Source organism: Sylvia atricapilla, chromosome 25, assembly GCF_009819655.1.
Source record: "Sylvia atricapilla isolate bSylAtr1 chromosome 25, bSylAtr1.pri, whole genome shotgun sequence".
Taxonomy (NCBI): domain Eukaryota; kingdom Metazoa; phylum Chordata; class Aves; order Passeriformes; family Sylviidae; genus Sylvia; species Sylvia atricapilla.
In genome coordinates, this window is record NC_089164.1 from 961,714 (window position 1) to 983,803 (window position 22,090).

General features: G+C 55.5%; 1 protein-coding gene across 1 annotated transcript in view; it reads left to right on the forward strand.

The window, feature by feature from the left end:
- The first annotated feature begins 16,994 nt into the window (after positions 1 to 16,994).
- Positions 16,995 to 22,090, forward strand: part of PLXNA2 (plexin A2) — a 125,551-nt gene continuing 120,455 nt past the window's right edge. Inside the window, exons 1-2 of the mRNA XM_066335774.1 lie at positions 16,995 to 18,216; positions 18,636 to 18,818. Coding sequence (XP_066191871.1) covers positions 17,029 to 18,216; positions 18,636 to 18,818 — 1,371 coding nt within the window. The 5' untranslated portion in view covers positions 16,995 to 17,028. The remainder of the gene's footprint in view (positions 18,217 to 18,635; positions 18,819 to 22,090) is intronic.

The window sequence follows — 22,090 nt, forward strand, 5'->3', positions numbered from 1 at the left end:
AATTTTAAGCGAGGTGAATAGTAAGTGGCAGAGGGGGGAAAAAAATTCCCCTGTGCGTCTGCGAGCAGCGGCTGAGGCTGGGAGGTGAGGGAACGGGAAGTTCCCCGAGTGCCGTGATGTGAAACCACCGCTCCAAGGCAGCTCCTGCTCTTTGCTGGGCACTTGATGCTTCACTGGTGGCTTCGACGTGCTCGACAGACCTCGGCTGAGCTGGGGACGTGGTGGTGTCCCTCCTGCTCCGGATGGCTTCATTGATAACGGTGACTAAAGTGGAGTGAGATGACCTACTTAGAGCCGAGGGACAGATGCCTGGCAAGAATCTGTGCCATCCTCGGAACAGATGTTTGGCTTTTTACCTTTAACAGAGGTGTTAGATCCTTTAGAGCTCAACGGGGGCTCTTTTTTCCGTCTTTATTGCTGTCCTTTTGCCATTTGTTGTCACTTTGAGGACCCTCAAAGCTGCAGTGTGGAGCTCGGGGTGGTGCAGGGGAGCAGATAAGGCAGCTTTGATTTGAGACGCTCGGTGCGAGCGGAGAGGGACGTGACCCAACGGTGACGGTTGTGAAATGGCTTATCAGGCAAGGCAGCCATCCCTCCCGACTCTCCCAACCACATCCCCGGCGCTTGCTGCAAGGAGATAAAGTAACCCAATTTACTCCTCATTGTCTTTATGGTGTTGTTTGATGTAATTAATCGTGGAGTTCCCCCCCCCCCCCCCCAACGCCCCTCCCCGGCTCAGAACAAGTTGGTGGCGGTGGGAGCAGGTAACAGATGCTGCCCAAGATCTGCGCAGAATCCACCAAAATGATGGGAGCAGCTCTTCCCGGTGCTCTGCCCTGCTCTTTGCCTCAACCCTGAGCCTCCGCTGCTTCCCGGCAGAAGGGAACTCCAGCTGGATGCCAGAGGGAAGCTGCAGACTCCGGCTGGCAGCAGGAGCCCGGGGAAGGAAGGGGTGACTGCTCCTGCCCCGTGCTCTTTAACTCTCCTCAGCAAATTGCATTAGGACGTGACAAATTGGCTCGCGAGGCAGCTAAATGGAGATGACATTTGGAGCAGTTTGCCGGGCAGACCCCGCGGAGTCTCGGGGAAATGTGTGATTTGCAGGCGCTTCCCGACAGCTCCCGTTTGGGTCCCGCCACGAGGCTTTCCAGAACTTACTCCGGGAATTCCTGCTGCAGCTAAATGTGGGAGTCTGGAGCCTGCCTGGGAAAGGTTGCCCGAAAGCTAGGGCAGATGTAGGTGCAGACTGTCTCATGCCGTGGGCAGCTGAGATGAGGAGCTGAACCGGGAGAGAAAGAGAAGCCGAGATTTAGAAATTGCGTGAGTGGTGAGGAGCTGAAGGTGGGAAGCTGGGCCGGCTGCTGGTGCCAACGTGACGCTGTGCTGGGGGAGCAGGGGCACCTTTGTTCACTGAGGGATGGTCCTGGGGGAGCAGGGGCATCAAGAGATGCTCTCCCGGGGGAGCAGGGGCACCTTTGTTCACTAAAGGATGCTCTCCTGGGGGAGCAGGGGCACCTTTGCTCATTGAGGGATGATCCTGGGGGAGCAGGGGCACCTTTACTCATGAAAGGATGTTCTCCTGGTGGAGCAGAAGCATCTTTGTCCACCAAGAGATGATCTCCTGATGGAGCAGGGACACCTTTGTTCACTGAGGGATGATCCTGGGGGAACAGAAGCACCTTTACTCCCTAAAGGATGCTCTCCTGGGGAAGCAGGAGCACCTTTTTTCACCAAGGGATGCTCTCCTGGTGGAGCAGGAGTATCTTTCCTCACTAAAGAATGCTCTCCTGGAGGAGCAGAGGCACCGAGGGATGATCCTGGTGGAGCAGGGGTAGCTTTGCTCATTGAGGGATGATCCTTGGTGGAGCAGGGGCACTGAGGGATGGTCTCCTGGCGGAGCAGAAGCACCTTTACTCACTGAGGGATGCTCTCCTGGTGGAGCAGGAGTATCTTTCCTCACTAAAGGATGCTCTCCTGGGGGAGCAGAGGCACCGAGGGATGATCCTGGTGGAGCAGGGCCACCTTTGCTGGCCGAGGCTGCTTTGGGGCTCTCGGAGCAGGGGCTGCAGCACATCCCGACAGGAACACACCTGCCCCGCCTCTCGCAGCGCACCCGCGGCCGCTCCCGCACGGCGGTGATCAAGCTGTTTTAATTGGCCCCTCTGCAGCCTGAGCGATAAATATGTAATGGGGGAGAGTGCCCCGCTGCTCCTCACCGTGCCCGGCCTGTCATTTCTGCCGGGGCTCGGTGCTCCCCGCCCTCCCCAGCCCCACACCCGGCTCTGCTCCCTCTCACTCCACCCCGTGAAAACCCCGCTCCCCCATCTGCCCCTGGCATCCTTAAAAAAGAGGGAAAAAAACCCTAAAACCATGACCAAACCCTGGAAAATGATGAACCTCAGCATGCAGTGCTCCTGAGACAGGCCCCTTCACATTTCTAAACACTCTTGATTATTCAGCTAATCTTTATTTCATGGGCCTGTTACAAGAAACACAAACGGGGGAGAAAGTAGAAGGCGGTGACACATTTAAAATACACAAGAAAAGTGCTGGCAGGAATATAATCGTTCTTCTTCCAGCGATATGAAATATTTATGGGCCTAAGTTGTGGCAAGATTCTCTGCCTCCCTTCCCACCTAACTCTGAAACGTTGTTTTTTTATTTTTCCCGGTACAACAGGAACTGGGGGCACTGGTGGCGCTGGTCTGGCTGTGTGCGGGGCAGGGGCGCCCAGCGGGTCGGGCTCAGTGTCCGTCTGTCCGTCCCGTGCCAGGGAAGAGAAGGGAAGGGAAGGGAGGAGCGGAGCCCCGGCCAAGCTGCCCGCCTCAAACGGGAGCAGAGCTGTTACAGTCTGTTAACTCGAAATAATTCAGCAGCGTCCCTTCGGCGGGCTGTGAAAAGCCCCCTTTGAGGTGCCCGTGTTGCGGAGGAGCCGCTGCTCCCCCAGGGCATTCTGCTATTAATTCATTAGATCTGAGGCCTTTTTTTTTTTCTCTCTCTCTCTTTCTCGTCCCCCCTCTTTTCTCTTCCCCACCCCCCCACCTCCCTCCCTGGCAATTCAAACAGTGATGAATGGACCAAAATCCCTCAAGGGAAACATTTTTTCACTTAGTTACAAAGATTTCATGGCTAATTAGAGTAAATGTGGTTTTTAGAGTGTTAATCTCTTAACCAGCTTGGCTGGGAGGCCACCGCCACAACAGCCGAGGGGAGGGCAGGGGGGACCCGGGGGGAAAAGGTGCTCCCGACTCCTGCCGGGGGCTCCGTCTGAGGGAGCTGAAGTGTCGGTGGCACCCCGAGCATCCCTGGCCACCTCCTCAGCTGGGTGCCACCTCCTCAGCTGGGTGCCACCTCCGTCCCCGGGCAGGGCGAGGGCACAGCGGGGCTGGCGAGGGCCCGGGAGCTCTCTGTGCGCACGGAGGAGCCGCGCGTGAAAAGAAAACAGGCGACAAAAGTGGAATTGAGGGCAGCGTGTTGTCCTTGGGGCGGCCGCCCAGGGCTCAGAGGCGCTATCTGCAGCGAGAATAAAGAAATAAATGTATTTACTGCCGGCGGGGAGCCTCGGGCTGCTGTGGCACAGGGTGGCCCTGCCACCTCCGGCTCGCTGAGTGCCCGGTGACACCCACGGGCCGGGTGGCCTCTTGTTGCTGAAGGTGTTTTGGTGATGGAAGTCACCTCCCTTTGAGGGTTTATCCTCGTGGCTGTGCAGTGGTTGCCTCTTTTCCCTGTCCCCACCTGCGCTGCCTCCTTGGCATCCCCATTTCGGCCTGGTTTTGGTTTTACCTCCGAGGGGGAAAGGGCAGAAGGGCTGAGGAGCTGCCCAGGACCCAGACCGGGCCCCACACCCAGCGAGGGGCTGGAAACTGGGGGTGGGATGTGGCCTTGAAATTCCTCCTCATCCCGCTAGAGGGGATCCTCTGGATCCGGCTGGAAACCCAACACAGACCCGGCAAAGGAGCTCTGAGCTGCAGCCTCTGGCTGGTGGCCATGGGGGACGGGGCGCAGGGGCTGGAAATCTGTCCCCGAGCTTTGCTGGAGGGGACACGGGAGGGGACACAGGAGGATTTGGGCACTTTGCAGACATCCCCGGCTGGTCCGGGCTGGCTGTGGCCGTGTCCCCTCGCTCCCTGCCCATCTCCGTGGCTCCTCAGTGCCCGAGCGGAGCCGCCCGGCTGGGGGAGGCTGCTCCAGCAGCATTTCCCGAGGAAGAGCAGCTTTCCCAAGCAGCGCAACACGTGTCAGTGATGGAGCTGATGCGCTGCGTGCTGCCCGCGGGGCTGCAGCGGGAATTCTGATCTGTCCGTGTGGCTCGGAGGGGCCTCGGGATGCTGCCGGAATGGGAAAGGGGAACCCTCCCCTCCCTATCAGAGCCCATCTCATGTTTCTGCCCGTAATCGCAGCTCCTGTTTGGCTGAAATCGACCTGCGAGGGGGAAATGGGGGGAGTGAAAAGCGAGATAAATGTATCCTACTATGAAAATTTAATCCTGCTTTGCCTGGGCTAAAATTGCATTCAGAGCTGGAGATAAAAGGCATCAGAGTCACGTTATAAAAAAATCCGGATGATCTCCGAAGGCACGGGGAGAGTGAGGCTGGGAGGGCCCTGGCAGGGGTCTGCTGTGCCAGGCTGGAGGCGCTGCTGCCCCTCCGTGCCCTGGGACAGCCCTGGCCCTGACAGCCCCGTGCTAGGGCCACACTCAGCTCCATCTCCCCACTGCTGAAGGGGAAGGTTCTTCCAAGAGTTTCCCCTGTGGAGGTTCTGTCCGTCCAGCTGATCCCGTGCTCACACTGCGCCGTGCTCCGTGTCACCTGAGTCCCTGAAATCTCAGTGAGCAGGGATGGCCCCGCTGTGCCACGGGCTCCTGAGTGCCCAGGAGAGGCTCTGCAGAGCTCCTGCCTGTCTAGCCATTCCCCGATGGAGTCTGGGGTGGAGCCCATCCCCAGCCTCGTGTGGGGTTGGAGGGTCCTGTCCCAGCCAGGCCTTGGCTCTCCAGAGCTCCGTGCTGTGACAGCAGCTTCCCAGGCAGGAACGTCCCTCCCAGCCCTTTTCCTGCTCCAGCGCCGTTTCCCCACTTCATAAAAGTGAAAGGTGACGTCTGAGTAAATATTGCCCTGACCTCTCACCTCTCCTCCTCCCGCTGCTGCTGCTGCCTCCCCGGGGCTGGACCAGCAGCTCCCACCTGCCCCGGGCTCCACTGCCGCGTGGGGATCAGCTGAGCTGTGTGGGGATGCCCTTGGGATGCTCAGGCACATCCAATCCCATTTTCCTGCTGAGGGGCAGTGGATGGAGAGAGGCAGTGCTGGGAGAGGCCGTTCTTGGTGCACAGGCTGGAGCCAGCAGCTCATTTCCCTCACATTGACAGCACTGACACCTCAGCGCTTTAACCCCCGCAGTGCCAGCCTCTGGAGCCCCATTTCCCTGTCTGGGGCAGGCGCAGGCAAACAGGAAAGCTGCGAGGCTCCTGACGCGAGCCGGGGAGGAAGCGCAGCCAGAGCGGCAGGACCAACACCGCCTGACTCAGCGTGGAAGAAGTTCCTCCTGTCATTTCCAGGCTGGGCCAGCCTGGGAACAGATTCCTGCCAGGGAGATTTATGTGCAGCTCTTCCTCCGTGGCCGCGCTGTCAGCGGGCGGGAGGCAGCGGCGATCCCTCGTGTGCGCTGCTCCTGCTGGAGGAGGCCACAAAGCTGGAGGTGATATCCAGGTGTTCCTGAACACCTCCCTGCTTCGGTGTGTTCGCCTGGGAATGAGCTGCCGAAAAGTGAGTTGGTGCTTTTTGAGGGTGATAGCTGGGCAGTGCTTGAGGCTTGGGGTTGTTGGGGTTTGTGTGGCGACATGTAGCGTGGCGGGGTTGGCCTTGGCAGGGTTTTCCTGCCAGCCTGAAGTGGTGGTTTCCCCTCTCAGAAGCTGAGATTCTGGGACTTGGCAGCTGGGAAAGCCGTGGTGAATGTGTGTTGGTGGCAGGAGCCAATATTTTCCTCAACCCCCAGGTGAGGGTACTGAAATCAGCGTTTTCCCACTTTTTGGGGAACATTTACACACGGCAGAGCCCCAGGGCTGGGCGCTTGCCCAGGTAGCCAAATCTGAGGGGTTCACGTGTGGCCAGCTCGTGTGAAGAGCTTTGTTCCCCGTGGCTGGACAGATTTATTGGTGTCAGAGCAGAGGAGCGGGGAGTTGGCTGCGGAACAGGGATGTTACAGTTCAACTCCATAAAACACGCCGGCTGTCTCCTCTACTCAGTCATTTGCCAAGTCCCCAAAAAGTCGCAGTGACAGGAGCAGAGGATGGAGCTCTGCCCTCATGATCATATTTCCTGTCTTTGCTGGCTTATGTCACAGCCTGGAATGTTATTTGAAGAAAGAAAAAAAAAAAAATAGCCTGCGAATTTCCTTTTGATTTTTAATGGAAGTGTGAAGAGGTGGGGAGGAAAAGGGAGCCTGGAGGTTTCCTAACTGCCTCGATTATTCTGATGGTTAAAATATGCCATTTCACAGGATTGAAGTCTGCACTGAAGTTAAAAGGTAGAACTGTGGGATGGTTTGGGTTGGAAAGGACCTTAAAGGTCCTTCCCTGGATGTGTCCAAGGCCAGGCTGGACATTGGGCTTGGAATAACCTGGGACAGTGGAAGGTGTCCTGCCCATGGCAGGGGGTGGAACTGGATTAGATTTCAGGTCCCTTCCAGCCCAAACCATTCTGGAATTCCATTATTAACCCAGAGTAAATAAATTACACTAAGAGCTTTTCAAAGTCCACCTTGGAATGAGAAACACTTTTGTGTTTGCCTTAAACTTTCCAAAACTCCTGACTTTTGTGCCTGCTCCACTGAACTTCCAAATGAATTTAACATCATCCACTGTGAGACTGGAGCTGGGAGGCCTAAATGGAAAAACATCCCCAGGAATTGCCTTGGCTGGGAGATGCTGTGGCAGGAGAAGGGGCACCGCAGGTTCTTTCTGCCCCCAGTTGTGAAGTTTTCCTTGCAGTTCTCAAGGAGTTAATTCCAGCAGCAGCGAGGACGAGCCCTCTCTCCTGGAGTGTTTGGCTCCTCTGGCAGCTGAGGAGCCTCCTGGAGCAGGAATTGTGTTCAGAGCCTGCTCAGTGGTGACAGGTCCAGACTGTCTTTGAAGATCTCATAGCAACGGAGGGGCTCGGGCCAAGCTCGCCGAGCTCACGGCGAGAGAGAGGCAGCAGCCCCTGGCGTGTCCCCCGGGCCATAATGAGGTGCTGCTACAAGGGCTTGTGTAACTCTGCTTTTCAGGGCAGCGACTGTGTGACAGGGACAAGTCCTGGGTGACAGGGACAAGTCGGTCCCGGCCGTTCCACCAGATGAATTCCCCTGGAGCCGCGGCTTGTGCCGGGCTCAGCCGTGCCAGAACAAACTCCCGGAGAGAAACAAAAGCTGAGGCTCTTGTGAGCACTTCCAAGGGTGTTGTATAACTTGGTTTAAAACAAAAACAACAACAAAAAAAGATAAGGGTTAGCCCAGCCCGGGGTCAGCGGGAGGTTTGACCTCAGGAGGGACGGGTTGGGTGGAATTGCAGTGGGGGTTTTATCACCTCTGAGTGGGAATTCTGGATGTGCTGGATTTTAACCATTCACTGCCTCACAGACTTGTATTGATAAACTCTGTGTCAGTCCTGTCACTGAGATGAGAGTTAATTGCCTTTAATAAAGGAATGGTCTCCCTGGGGGTGAGTCCTGCTGGCACAGGGCTTTGGGCAGCTCACCTGCCCCAGCAGAACCTGCTCTCACACCCTCTGAGCTGCAAAGATCTATTGCAAACCAAACAATTTTGGCCTAATTTCCCTCTCCTCCAAAGATTTAAAAAATAACCCACATTATTTTCGTCTCACACTGCAAATTTTGACATGAGAAGAAGCAGAATATCGGCTCATTCGTTCATCCCTGTGAATTCCTGCCTCATTGTCTGCAGATTCCCATTATAAACATGACACTTGGGCAGATTATCTGCTTTAGCCATCGTGTCACTGAAGGGGATATCATATTAATTTCCTTGTCTTTCAGTTTGTTCTCAGCTGTGTGGGATCATTTGCTTAGAAGTCTTGTGATCTTTAATGTAACTCAGTTGGTCTTTGCTGCTGGCTTCGAAAAAGACAAAGGGAGCAGCACTCAAGTGCTCCTGGATTTTCCAAAATCACCAATTTCCCTCAGATCTGGGAGGTTCTTGTTGGCCAAGCTTCTTTGCTGGGTGGTTTTGGTGAGATTTCCACAGGTTTTGGTCCAGAGAGAGCTGCAATTGTTGAGTTTTGGCTTTGCCACTCCCAGAGTCTTTGAGCTTTGTAGGAAAGTTTCGGGGATCTGAAGGGGCAGTTTGTGATTGTAAAGGGGATTTATAAAACTGAACCAGCTGAGAGTGGTGCCCTGGCCCTCACGAGCTGTTTTGTTGTGTTTTTGGAGGAAACTCCTTCTGTGGTGTCTCTTTGGGTTTGCCAAAGGAGTCCTGCCACAAACTCAGCTGTAGCTTCTCCCCCTGTGGGACCTTCTGTGTATTTTTATGGAATCCTGGGAATTCTGTGGTCAATTCCTGACCCACCTTGGTGACTTGTCCGCTCAGGGGTGATAAGGTGGCTTTGATCCCTGTGCTGCTCCATCCAAAGCAGTGCCCTGGGGATTTGGGGACAGCCTGTGGCCAGGCTGGGACACGTCCCTGGGGCAGAGCTGAACCCAAGGGTGCTGTGGGGCTCTCGGGGCAGGCAGGCTGGGCTGCATCCCTGTGAAATATGGCCTCACACATCCCTGAAGGATTTATTGTTTTCCGGGCACGGCTGGAGCCCGTCCCACAGGCTGGATGTGGGAAGGAAGTGACTCAGTTGCTCTCCAGACAAGTGCAGCTTTGAATTCCAGGGAGGCAGGAGGCAGCTGAGAGGCTCCAGCTCACTCCCGGTGGAATTCCCGGTGTGGCTCTCGCTCCTGGTGGGCTCTGGCTGGGCTGGGCAGGGGCTGGGAGGCAAAAGGCCGGGCTGGGCAGTGGCCTCAGCACCCTGTGGGGTGAGGATGTCACAGCGGAGCAGGTGACAAGGGAAGGTGGGACCTGCAGGGGCAGGCAGAGGCTGTGAGTGCCGTGCTGAGGCTGGGAGCAGCTGGAGCAGCCCATGGCCAATCCATTGCCACGCCAGGGGCACAGTGTGGGACACAGCCTGAGCAGCAGCAGCTTCCAGGGGATTTGGGGGAATATTTTCCACCCCCACAGGCAGAACCAGGGTGACCCTTCTTGGGTGAGGAGTGTGGGTGCTGCAGCACCTCTCCTGTCACCCTCGTTGTCCCCACAGCCCGGTGTTTGTGCCCTGCCCGGAGCTACTCAGGCATTTGTAGAGCTCCTGATTTTCCTCAGGCTTTTGGGAAATCTCATCCATCAAAGTGTCCAGCCCCTCTTTAGCCTCAGACCTTCTGGCTGATGTCAGATGGGGACGTCAGCAGCTGCTTTCTCCATCTTATTATCAGCTTGGTTGGAGAGAGAGAAGTTTTTAAATGACAGAGATCCTTAGCAAAGAAACGAGAGTTAGTGTTAAAAATAAAGAAAACAAGACAGCTCGTTTCATCTAAACAGAAGGGTTATTAAACAGGCTTGAATTAATCAGAGATCTGCCAGAGCTCTGAAATTGAAAAGCAGGGCAGAGGAGCAGGGAGCACACGAGTGTGAAGGAGCCACTTTCTCAGGCAGACATTGATGTCCTGATGCTCTGGGAGAGGAGATGACGTTCAGCTGCTGGTGGCACGGCGGGGAAATGGCTCCAGGTTTTGGGGTCCTTGCCTGGACCTCAGGACATGAGGCTGGGGGCAGCTGGGAGCCCCCAGACCCTGACTGGCAGCCCGTGGTGGGACCCTGCCCGTGGCCAGGCACCGTCCCGTGGTGGTCACTGCTCCTGCTGGCTGGAGCAGGCTGGGCAGGGATGGAGCTCTTTCACCCTTCCCAGGGTTCAAGCACCTGAAAACTCTGTCAAAAACCAAATCAAGCACCCGAGGGATGCCTTTGGAAGGACTTCCAGCAAAGAGGCTTTAGGGGGTAAAGGTGTTTCCTTGGTGGTGGCTGCAGCTCTCAGCTCACCCTCCTCAGGACAGGCCTGGCAGGGGCTGGTGGATGGGCTGAAGGGTTCCTCAGTCCTGTGAGGCCCCTGTCCTGCATCGTGTGTCTGCTTTGTTTTCCTTACTCATTTAAGGCCTTTTGCAGTTGTGTTCTGCCTTCCCAACTCCCCGGATCCCACAGCGGCACCTGGGTGATAATTCCTGCCGTGTTTGTGGTGGGAATGCTGGCACTGAGAGGGGCAGCTGGAAGTGGAGGGGAGCGGGGAGCTGGTGCTGGGCATGGAGTGGGGATGAATCTGTCCCTGTGCAGTTCCTGCCCTGCCCACCCTGCTGGGGCCATGGAATGAGCACCCTGTGCAGTTCCTGCAGTGCCCACCCTGCTGGGGCCATGGAATGAGCACCCTGTGCAGTTCCTGCAGCGCCCACCCTGCTGGGGCCATGGAATGAGCACCCTGTGCAGTTCCTGCAGCGCCCACCCTGCTGGGGCCATGGAATGAGCACCCTGTGCAGTTCCTGCAGCGCCCACCCTGCTGGGGCTGTGGAATGAGCACCCTGTGCAGTTCCTGCCCTGCCCACCCTGCTGGGGCTGGGGCACCGCTGTCCCCGCAGGGACGGACAGCAGGATGGCCTGGGGGTTTGCAGGTTTGCCTTGGTGCTGGTCTCAGGGGATCAGCCCGTTCTGGGGTGGCAGGGAGCACCAGCACCCCCAGTAACCCCCAGACGTGCCCAGGGGTGCTCCCAGGCAGCTCCGTGCTCCCACGACTCCAGCACCGCTGGCTGAGACAGACCCAGCGCTGCCCAGCTGGAGATTGGGCATCCCAGAACCTGATCTGAACAAACGCCCCGGTTCCTGCTTTACTCAGGTAACAGCGCTGTGGCCACTGTGTAAATACCTCTGGCTGCCGGAGGGAGCAGGGGATAACGCACCCCGCCCGCTGCCAGGGGCTGGCACAGCCACAGGAGCTCTGTTGCAGGATTTCTGTTTAATGGAGTGGCTGGGGACCCATTTAATTTGGAGCTGGGGCTCTTCACTTGCCTGTGGTGTGCTTGGAGTGAGGCCAGGAGAAGCTGCTGCTTATTTTCCTCCCGCAGTTCGGTGGCCGCTCTGTGATCCTCCCTCGTGCCGCTCTGTAATATTCTCCTGTAATAAACTGCAGCTGGATGTCACCTGGGGACACGGCGCTGGGCCGAGGCTGGGGAGATAAACCTCCCTGCCCTGCCACTGGGACCTTTTGCTTAGCCTTGGGCAAATCATTTCATCGTTTAATCTGCTTGCACCTAAGGTCAGGAGCCATTAAATTCCGTTTTGTTGGGAAGAAAGTCCATGAATAATCAAACGATGCTCAGGTGGAGAGGTGGATACAGCTCAGTCCACCAGGAGTCAGGTAGGAAACCAGAAAAAGCACTTTGTGAGGCACATAAAACTGACCTAGATTGCCTGGAGGGGCTGTGGATTCTGTTTCTGGGGGTCCTGGAGGACTATTTAGAGAAAGGCGGCTGGAATGATGGCTATAGCAGCTGGGCCTTGCAGCAGGAGCCTGTGTCACACACTCACAACTCTCTCTCCAACTCTTTCAACGTTACCCAAAGCCAGTGACCTGTTTATACAGGTTTGCCTGAACCTGAGCCTCCCCAAAACTTGACTGAACCAGCTGTGAAACTTCAGAAGTGTTAAATTTCCCCTTGGTGTCAGACTTCAAGGCAGCCTGGAAAACCAGGGTCTGTTCCGCTCCGTGCTCCAGCACGTCAGCTTGTCACCAGCCTCAAACCTGTCCCCGGGGACTGCCTGGGGAATAAAGTCCTCCTTCCCCAGCTCCCCTCTCCGAGCGAGGTAATTTATGAGCTATTTCACAGCGGTGCTCTCGAGGCTCAGGCGTTGCCAGCTGCGGTTTCTCCGCGAGCAGGTGTCAAGTGTCAGAGTGGGGAAAGGAGAAGGTGTCTCATTTCTGCCACCGAGGTGTCCGCGCTCCCTTATGGATTCCCCTGCCAGTCCTCTGGGGCTGCTGGGTTAAATGACTCCAGCTGCAAGGCACAGCTGGGGGACAGCCACAGCTGTGCTGCTGCTTTGGATCCCCCTGGGGATGGGGGGAGTGAGGAGCACAACTTGTCCAAGGCTTGTCCAGCAAATCTGGGACAATGCCAAGGGTGGCATCAGATGTGGCCTGTCCTTGTCCTCCAAACTGCAGCTCCAAATTTGGGGCTTAGGGCAGGGATTTTCTGCTTCTCCAGACCTGTGTGTGCACAGCAAGGAGCTGGAGGGGAGGGTTTTGCACAGTGTGTGTTGTATAAACAAATATCTGGGCTCCGGACAAATTCTGTGCATAATTCCTCTGATGGTGTTTGTTATCAGGGAAATGCCTTTTGGTGGCTGGGTTCTGTTCTTCCCCTCCTCTTCCTTGTCCCAGGCCTGGAGGAAGCAATAATCACAATGCTGTGTTTTGCCCTCTTAACTCTTTCTCAGAAAGCTGTGAGCCTGTGAAATGGCATCCTTGGGAATGAGCAGCCCCGGGAAGGGGGGACACAGCTCCTGGCACAGGTCCTGCTGTTGGCTGCCAGCACAGCTGAAAGGTGGATTATGGTCCAAAACCCAAAAGGTTCAGGTTCTATTTTGTATTATTTGTCATTCCTGTGAGGAAACCTCTGGAAAAAACTCGGAGCCGACTCCAGGCTCCTCACTGGTGATTTACAACTTGTCCTTATTGTTGTTGGAGTCAAAATGCTAACTAGGAAAGGCCAAGAAGAGGTGGCAGGAGCCGTCCTCATGGCTCTGTGTTATGGAATTCCATTATTCACCCCAAGCTGCCAGAAACTTCCCGTGGGGTCAGGCTCTGGGCTGGTGTCTGCCTGGTGGGTGCTGCTGGGTCTGCAGGGAGAAGTGCCAAAGCTCCCAGCTCCAGGGCAGCCAGGGAAATCCTCACCTTGGGCATGGATGTGCTGAGGCTTCTCTTTCCCTGAGAGCAAGGATGGGGTGGTGTGAGTGGGCTGGGAAGTTTCTGCTGGGCAAGGGGTGATTCGGTGTCCTGGGGCTCCTCTGGCTGTGCTGGCCTGGCCAGAGAGGCACCACGGAGCACCCAGAGCTCTGATCCATGCTAGGAACATCCCAGGGCTTGGAGAAGCTTCCATCGGTCAGCTTGGCCCAGACTTTTGTGTCTAATTAAACCCAAACCCTATTAATTATTGTAAGGTCTTCCTCCACAGCTGACAAATGTGTCCTGAATGTCACTCCTTCGAAGGGATCAGTCACTGCAGCAGCTTGGAAAGGTTCCACAGGGAAATTCCTGAGGTGCTGCAGGAGGGAGGAGGGTCCAGCATCAGTTTTCCCATTTGCTACCAAAAAATGGCCAAACTCAGGGTTTTCCCCTCATTCCCACTGGATATGGAGCCAATGGAAGGAGAAAGGCTCAGCCTGAGGTTGCTCCAGAGGGTTTGTTCTTCCTTTGGGTTTATCATGTGCAGCCTGGCCTCCTGTGACCCTTTGGGCACTGCTGGGGGGTGTCACAGCCTGGTGACACTTTGGGCAGTGCTGGGGGGGATGTCACAGCCTGGTGACACTTTGGGCACTGCTGGGGGCTGTCCCCTGTCCCTGCTCCCAGCCATGAATCTTCTGGGGCTGCAAACAGCAAAAAGGGCAGGACCCACCCCCACCTTGGAGAGCAGCCCCTGAGCCCCTCCTGGCCGGGTGTGTCATTCCTCACAGGGACACAGCCCCACAGAGCCAGCCCGGGATTTATGGCCCAATCTGCTCCCCCTGCCTGGGGACCCTGGTGGCCTCTGGGCGGGGGGAAACACAGGGAGAGAAAAAAGGACAGACAGGGAAAAGCTTGTGGGGCTGGGAGGGTGGGGGTGAGGATGAGGGTATGATGAGGGTGAGGGGATGATGAAGGTGAGGGGATGAGGGGGGTGAGGGGTCAGTGCAGGTTCTGGGCTCAGGGAAGGCACTGGGGCTGCTTTGCTGTGTCCTGGAGGTGCCAGGGCACATCCAGAGGGGATGAACATCCCAGGAAACAGGAGCTGAGGGAGCAGAGGGGATGGGTGAGGGCCCAGCAGGGCTGAGTGTAAATCACTGCTCACCAGAACAACCCCAGCCCCAAAGAAAAGCCCCTGTCACCAGCAGGCAAACACAGCTGCCACACTGGTGACATCAGAATTGTGCCTTTGAGCCATCCTTTGCCACAGGACGTTCTCTTATTGTTTTGGGTTTAATTTTTTTTTTTTTTTTTTGCGGGGGGAGGTGTTGATTTTTTGTTTGTTTGTTTGTTTGGGGTTTTTTTAAGGTTTTTTTGGGTTTTAGTATTTGTCTTTTTGTGTGAGTTTTTTTTTGTATTTTGGTGTTTTGGTTTTTTTGGTTTTTTGGTGGGTTTTTTTGGTTTTTTTTTTTTGGGGTTTTTTTTTTTTTTTTTCTGGTCTGCACAAAATACCACTAATGACAAACTGTGGTGCCTGTGAGTGAGTGACAGCTGAAATGAGAGAAATGACTAATGGTGCCTCCTGAAGCCCGGTCACATGGAGATTAAATGAGCCCTTTTCTCTTCCCCCCTCAATGAGAATCATGGGCATTTGAATAATAATATTATAGTCTCCATTAGGATGACAGTGGGGGAAAAAATCGGCTCAGACCTGTGATTATTCCTTCAATCTAATAATTATTTAAATACCAGATAACTCCTTTCAGCCTAATTGAGGCCTTTCAGCTGCTTGGGTTTATATTGTGTGCCTGAATTTACTCTTGCTTTCACCTTGCGTTACTAATAGCTGCAGATTGCTTCTGAGGCTGTATTTTAAAACTCTCTTCAAGGGAAAAAAAAAAAAAAAAAAAGAGAGAGGAGAAATTAATGATCAAATGGTATTAAGGATCAGAGTTAAAATCATCCATTCTGCTGGTGTTTAACTCCCCAGGTGTTTGGCCTCCTCCACAGCCATGGTTGGAGGTGGGAGGGACCTTAAAGCTCATCCAGTGCCACTCCTGCCATGGGGAGGGACAATTTCCACCATCCTGAGCTGCTCCAAACCCTGTCCAACCCGGCCTTGGGCACTCCAGGGATGTGGCAGCCACAGCTGGCAAATCTCTGCCGACCTCTCCCCACTCCCTGAGCCAAGAATTCCTCCCCAAAATCCCAACTGGCCCTCACAGGGAGCAGGCTCCTGTGGCTGTGTGGTGCCTGCAGTGCTGAGCTCTGCTCAACCTGCCCCCTCACTGAGGCTGTTTGACACCACAGCGCCAGAGATTCCAACTTCAGAGGGCTGAAAATGACTCCTTCATTTTTGGGATGTGTCTCCCTTTTATACCATTTCACACAGCCCAATCTGATTGGTGACACAGAGACAAACCTCTTCACTGCCATTGGTCAGAGCAGAGGGACATCAAGGAGAAGTCCCTCCTGGGGAAAGGAATGAATAACAAAGGTACAGCTACAAAAACATTTCTCCTGTTTACAGAAAATTCCCTGGGAAAAGAATTTCAGCAAACCAGAACACCTCAGGCACAAACCAGGGCTGCACCTCACCTTGTCCCTTGTTGGGATATTCACCCAGGAATGGTGTTGGGATATTCACCCAGAAATGTGGTGGGAAGAGCTGGGGAGTCCCCTGCTGCTGCCATGGGTGTGGGAAGGAAGCAGGAGCAGCTGCTTTGTGCCACAAGTGTCTCCAAAACACCGGGAGGGTGGCAGGGTTCGTCCCCTCCCTGGGACAGACAAACTGCCGCGGCCAAAGGTGGGAACGCCGAGCCTGGCAGCGAGAGGGGAGCAGCTGGGGAGATGTCTCCCTGATGAGAATGAGAAAGCCATTACCGCTGCCTCTCTCCTGTCGTGTCTCCTGTCAGTGACACTGAGATGGCAGCGTGGGGACAGAGTTCCTTTGTCACCTCTCGGAGCAGCCGTCTCCGGCGCCCGGCGGGAACAAGCCTAAAGAGCGGCTGCTCGCTGCCATCGCCGGCTCAGGGCGGCTGGGCAGGGCTGGGAATCGCTTTACATCGAAATAAAACCAAACCAGGAGCAGCAGCCCTCAGATGGGGGGTGAGGGAACGGCCTCCTGCCGGGGCAGGGGGTCAGAGCTGCAGGGGCAGGGTCTCCATGGGCTGAGTGGATGGATGCGGAATGTGGCTCATCCTCAGCCTCTGCCCAGGGCTGGGCTGACCCCGAGGTGAGGGAGGATGTCTCTGAAGTGGCTCCTTTGCCCGCCCGGCCTCGAGCACGTAAGGAATGCAGAATTTGGGATAAAGGAGAACTCCGTGGTGGTTTTCTGCTTCCTTGCTCTCAGGCACCTCTGTGGTGAGGTCGAGCTGGCTGCTCTGGACTGGTGGTGTCTCTCCTGCTGGCAGGGTTTGGTGGCTGATCTCACCATGTTTTCCCACCTTGGTGGCAGCTGCTTTTTGGCAGGAAATACTTTGTGAAGGAGTTCCTGCCTAAAAAGCACCTGCTTGAGAGGCACTTCTGACTCCGGGGAGGTCTGAGGGGAGATGGCAGCACCTCCAGTGTGTTTGTGCTCAATGAACTTGCCTGCACGAGGCTTCTTCCTCGGGTTCCCAAATTAAACCAGAGAGGGTTTAAAGGTAAAGAACAGCTCTCATTTCCTCTGCTGCTTGCAGCAACACACCCGGCAGGAGACATCCTTTCAGCCAAGATTGCAGACGGATGGTTGGGGCTGTGAGCAGCAGGCTTTGTCTTGGGCTGGAGCTGACTCTCCCCTCCCTGGCTGAGCAGAGCGTGTTCTAAACAGCCAAACCCCACCACAAAATTAAGATGCAGGGGCTGAAACAAGTGGCAAAGCATCAAGCCTGAACTGTTCCCCAGTAAGTTGTGGACTTGCTTAATTCTCCCTTTATCTCAAGGACTGTGTAATTAGAAAGCCTCCTTTGAATTTTATCTGCAGGGCACACAGGATCTAATCCTTTGCTCGGGGTGGTTCTTCTCTCCGCAGAACCATGTGAGGGACATCGCCGGGGCTCAGGACGCGTGCGGGGGACACGGAGTTTGCCTTTCCCAGGATGGATCAGAGGAGGAGCTGGCCTCGGGTACTGGACTCTGATGGCCGGTCAGTGGCTCTGCTCTGCCTCCTCCTGGCATCTCTCTCCTGGGACGTGTCCGGCAACGCCTCCTTCAACACTTTCCACTCGGAGAACCGGGACTGGACGTTCAACCACCTGACGGTGCACCGGGGCACGGGCGCCGTCTACGTGGGCGCCATCAACAGGGTGTACAAGCTCTCGGGGAACCTGACCATTCTGGTGGCTCACAAAACCGGGCCCGAGGAGGACAACAAGTCCTGCTACCCTCCGCTCATCGTGCAGCCCTGCAGCGAGGTCCTCACGCTCACCAACAACGTCAACAAGCTGCTCATCATCGACTACTCCGAGAACCGGCTGCTGGCGTGCGGCAGCCTCTACCAGGGGGTCTGCAAGCTGCTGCGCCTCGACGACCTCTTCATCCTGGTGGAGCCGTCACACAAGAAGGAGCATTACCTGTCCAGCGTCAACAAGACGGGCACCATGTACGGGGTGATCGTGCGCTCCGAGGGCGAGGACGGGAAGCTCTTCATCGGCACGGCGGTGGACGGCAAGCAGGATTATTTCCCCACCCTGTCCAGCCGCAAGCTGCCCCGGGACCCGGAGTCGTCGGCGATGTTGGATTACGAGCTCCACAGTGACTTTGTCTCATCCCTCATCAAGATCCCCTCGGACACGCTGGCCTTGGTCTCGCACTTTGACATCTTTTACATCTACGGCTTCGCCAGCGGCAATTTTGTCTATTTTCTGACCGTGCAGCCAGAGACCCCCGAGGGCGTCTCCATCAACTCTGCCAGCGACCTCTTCTACACCTCCCGCATCGTCCGCCTGTGCAAGGACGACCCCAAGTTCCACTCGTACGTGTCCCTGCCCTTTGGCTGCGTCAGGGGGGACACGGAGTACCGCCTGCTGCAGGCTGCCTACCTGTCCAAGCCGGGGGAGGTGCTGGCCAGGGCCCTCAACATCACGGCGCAGGAGGACGTGCTCTTTGCCATCTTCTCCAAGGGGCAGAAGCAGTACCACCACCCCCCCGATGACTCGGCGCTCTGCGCCTTCCCCATCCGCACCATCAACGCCCACATCAAGGAGCGCCTGCAGTCCTGCTACCAGGGAGAGGGCAACCTGGAGCTCAACTGGCTGCTGGGGAAGGACGTGCAGTGCACCAAGGCGGTAAGGATGGGCTGGGTGTTGGCTGTGGGAGACTTTGAGAGCCGCGGTTGGTCCCTGCCCCAATGGAACTCAAGTTTGCAGAGGAGGATTAGTCTCCCTGTGCCTCAGTTTCCCTAAATTCAGAGCACTGTTCTGCTTTAATCCATGCTCTCATCCTACAGTGTGGCGGCAGTGAGGGAAGGGGTGGTGTTAAGGCAGAATGAAGGTGTGCAGCTTCCTGGGAGTCTTTGCCACTCCCAACCCGGGGCTCTGGGAGCTGCAGGAACCCTGAGGAAGGTGGCTAGAGCTGGCAGGGGGTGACACATTGGTGTGTCCCCCCCTGCTGCCAGCACCGCCAGCTCCCTCCACACCACCCCAAGTGTGAAGGGCTGCCCTGAGCTCTGTGTCACTCACAGCTGCCCCAAACCTTGTCTTTCCAGCCAGTCCCCATCGATGACAACTTCTGTGGGCTGGACATCAACCAGCCCCTGGGGGGCTCGGTGCCCGTGGACGGGGTGACACTCTTCACATCCAGCCGCGACCGCATGACCTCCGTGGCTTCCTATGTCTACAATGGCTACAGCGTGGTCTTCGTGGGCACCAAGACGGGCAGGGTGAAGAAGGTAAGCCTTGTCCGTGGCTGTGGAGAGCCGGGTTCTGGGTTTTCCAGTTGGGTTTTGTCTCTCTCGGGATGCTCCGGTGTGTCACTGCTGTTGTGTCTTGTGGGTGTTTCCCAGTGGGAAACTGGGAGTGAAGCAGGAGTGGAAATGGCAGAGTTTGGGTCCCAGCCTGGGGCTGGAGAGGCAGAGTTCAGCTGTCAGCGTTGTTAGTGTGGTTTGTTTTGGAGTGTGGTTTGTTCCAAGTTTCGGGAAAGGTGAAGTTGAAGCTGCTGCAGGACGGTTCTGGAAAAGGAACCAAAGGAGGTCAGATGGAAATCTTGCAGTGGTTTTGTTTCCCAGCAGTCCTGCTGCAACTGGTGCAGAAGACTGTGAGTTACGAAGCCTTTGGAGCTGGTGCTGGCAGGATTTTGGTCATGGAGAGATAGGAACGGGTTAACGTGGCTGCTTTTGGAACCAAGCCTCAGGGCAGAGTCCTGCTTCCCTCTGCCTCCTCCCTCCTGCTGGATGATTGATCAGCCCCGGAACATTCCTTGTCCTCCTCATCACAAGCACTGAGGAGGGGTTTGGTAGGGCTCAGGTGACAGTCACAGAGTGTTCAGGTTGGAAGGGACATGGGCAAGGACACCTTCCGCCGGCCCAGGCTGCTCCAAGCCCTGCCCAACCTTGAATGACTTTCAGGCCTTTGAAGTCCAGCTGGGATTTCCCCACTTCAGAATCACAAAATGACAGAATATTCTGAGTTGGAAGGGAACTGTCCGAGGAGCTCTATATTTAAAATAAGTGTGGAAGTGGCCTTGGGGTGTGAACAGGGGACTGTGAGAGCCCTTGGTGGCCTTCAGAGCTGGAGCTGCAGCTGGAAGCCAGCTCAGCAGTGGGGCTGATCCAGCTCCAGCAAAAGCAGCCTTGGAGCTGCTGCTCTGGCAAGCTGAGACCCTTCCAATTAACCTCGGCTCTAAATGACAGCATTAGGTGAGCATGTTAAACGCAGCCCCTGCTCCTTCATGCCGGGGAAAGAGTTAACAAATGTAATCAACAGCAGGCTGTTAATTTTTTGAGTCCTTAAGCAGCAGGGAATTTCTTCCTCATCTATCCAGGAAGATACAAGGACAGGCAGATACTACACTTGAATCTCTGCATCATTTTAATTACATCAGTTCATTAATATTCATTCAGCACTTTACAAGTGCTGAGTAGTAGTAAATTAGGTGCCTCCCTGGTGCCTCTCGAGTGTCAGTGGGGCAATTTTGAACGTGGGGGAGAGAAGGAGCTTGTGAAGCAGAGCCCTTCACTTCCCTGCTTCCCGTGCGCTGGCACAGGAGAGAGCTGGGTTTTTTTTTTTAGCTAAATAGAAGGAAGAGGAGCCCTGAGCACATCCCAAACCTCAGTGCCAGGCTCGGAGCTGGGGATGCAGCTGGGAGTGCAGCCTGGTGCTGGCTGTGGGCAGGGTTTGGGGATGGGGAGGCAGCAACTGCCCAGAGCCGGTGCCTGCACATGAAGTATTTTGGGGCTTGTTCCGTGGATGATGAAGGATTACAGAAGCAGCAGTCCCTCCAGCAGGGTTTCATTCCTGGTGCTAGTCTACACTGAACACTTTTTCGATGCAAAGTTAATCTGTCTGTGCTCTGCTGTCCGGAGGGAGGGCTGTGGAACCCTTCACCTGCAATCCTTCATCTGCTGGATGAAAATCGGCCCGTCTCTGAAGTAAATTCATTCCAGACATTCACTGCAGCCAGGGTTCCGTGGCATCTGCCCTTATTTAACAGCAGAGCTGCCTGAAGCTGCTGGGCTCCATCCCTTCTGTAATTAACTGGGAACAATCATGGTCCTCCCCTGTGTGGGGCTGGGGATGTTGCTGTTCTCTCTCTCTCACAGCTCGGTCTACACCGTTAGCAGATTCTCCCTCGTTTGACACGTGTGATTATCTATTCCCTGGCCTGAGGGAGCCCAGGTGAGGTGTAGGAAGCGGCTCTGCACGGAGCCGAGGGGCTCTGGCTGCAGAGGAGGCGACACCCGGGGGAAGTTCACAGGTTGTCTCTGATTTCGTGCCTGTTCCAAGGTAACCAGACACGTCTCCGAGTGCTCAGAGTGCCCAGGACTCTCTCCTTATCTCTCCTTCCCCGTCTGTGAAACGCTGGTGGAAACGTTCAGCACCTCTGGAAGCGCCAGGGATTTGTGGAGACACCTTTTCCACCTGATCTCCTCCTCCGTCTCGGATCTACCCACACGATTAATGTCTGAAAGCTTTGTCACACCTATTCCCTCGCCCACAGCTGTTGATTTCCTTTGGAAACAAGCTGCTGGCTCCGTCTGGGCTTTCAGGGAAGGCATTTTTGTGTAGCTGGAGGGAAGTCAGGGAGATGGCTCAGAAATCTCTCAAATTCTCACTGCGCTCCCCCAGTGAGGATTCCTTACTGGAAACACTGGGTCCTCTCACTGGTGTCCTCCTGCCTTTAGCTCTTCACCCCACTGCTCCTGCCACATTCCCAGTCCTGCTGCTCCTGCTCCCCAGAAATTGTCTCAAAGTGGGCGAAAAGCAAAAGGTGCTGATGCTGCGGCCCTTTGGCTCCAGCACAGGGGCATGGGATGAAATTCTCCCTCCTGCTCTCCTTCCAAAGCCCCTCAGCCTCCTGGCTGTGGGAAGGAAGGGAAAGGGGCTCATGTTGGAGACATAACCACTCAGCACCGTGGAGTCCTCCAATAAAACCATTTTTGCATCGAGCAAAAGGAGAAGGGACATTAATGCAACAGTTAACGGCAACTAAGTGCTGGGGGGAGATGTGTCAGCTTGCTTGCTCTGTTTATGGGCTTCATACAATTCTATCAATATTGATGTGTGATGCCTTTGATTTTGACACTAATCATTGCCATGAATTAAATTTGCAGCCATATAATTAGAACTGCTATTAATAGGGCCTCAAGCTAAGCACTGCTGCGCTTAGTTGTCTTTTTCCTGATGGAAAACGGCATCCATGGCACTCAGCTCATGTGGCGTGCCTGGGAGGCGCTGAGGCTGATGTGGAAACTGCACTTGCTGTGCTTAGAGGGGCTCCTCTGGAAGGCAGATTCATGGGAAGGGGCTGCCTCAGAGGTCCACCAGGAATTCCACCAGAGTTGCCCTTGAACTTCCCGGTGGTTTGCTGCTCTTGGGATGCAGAGGCTCAGTGGGGGAAAGGAGGATTGCAGGGAGAAAAGAGGAACCCTCAGCGTGCAGGGCTGTTATTGCCGTGTTCCCATTCCATCTCCCCTTCCTGCAATCCTCCCTTTTATCCCCCTGC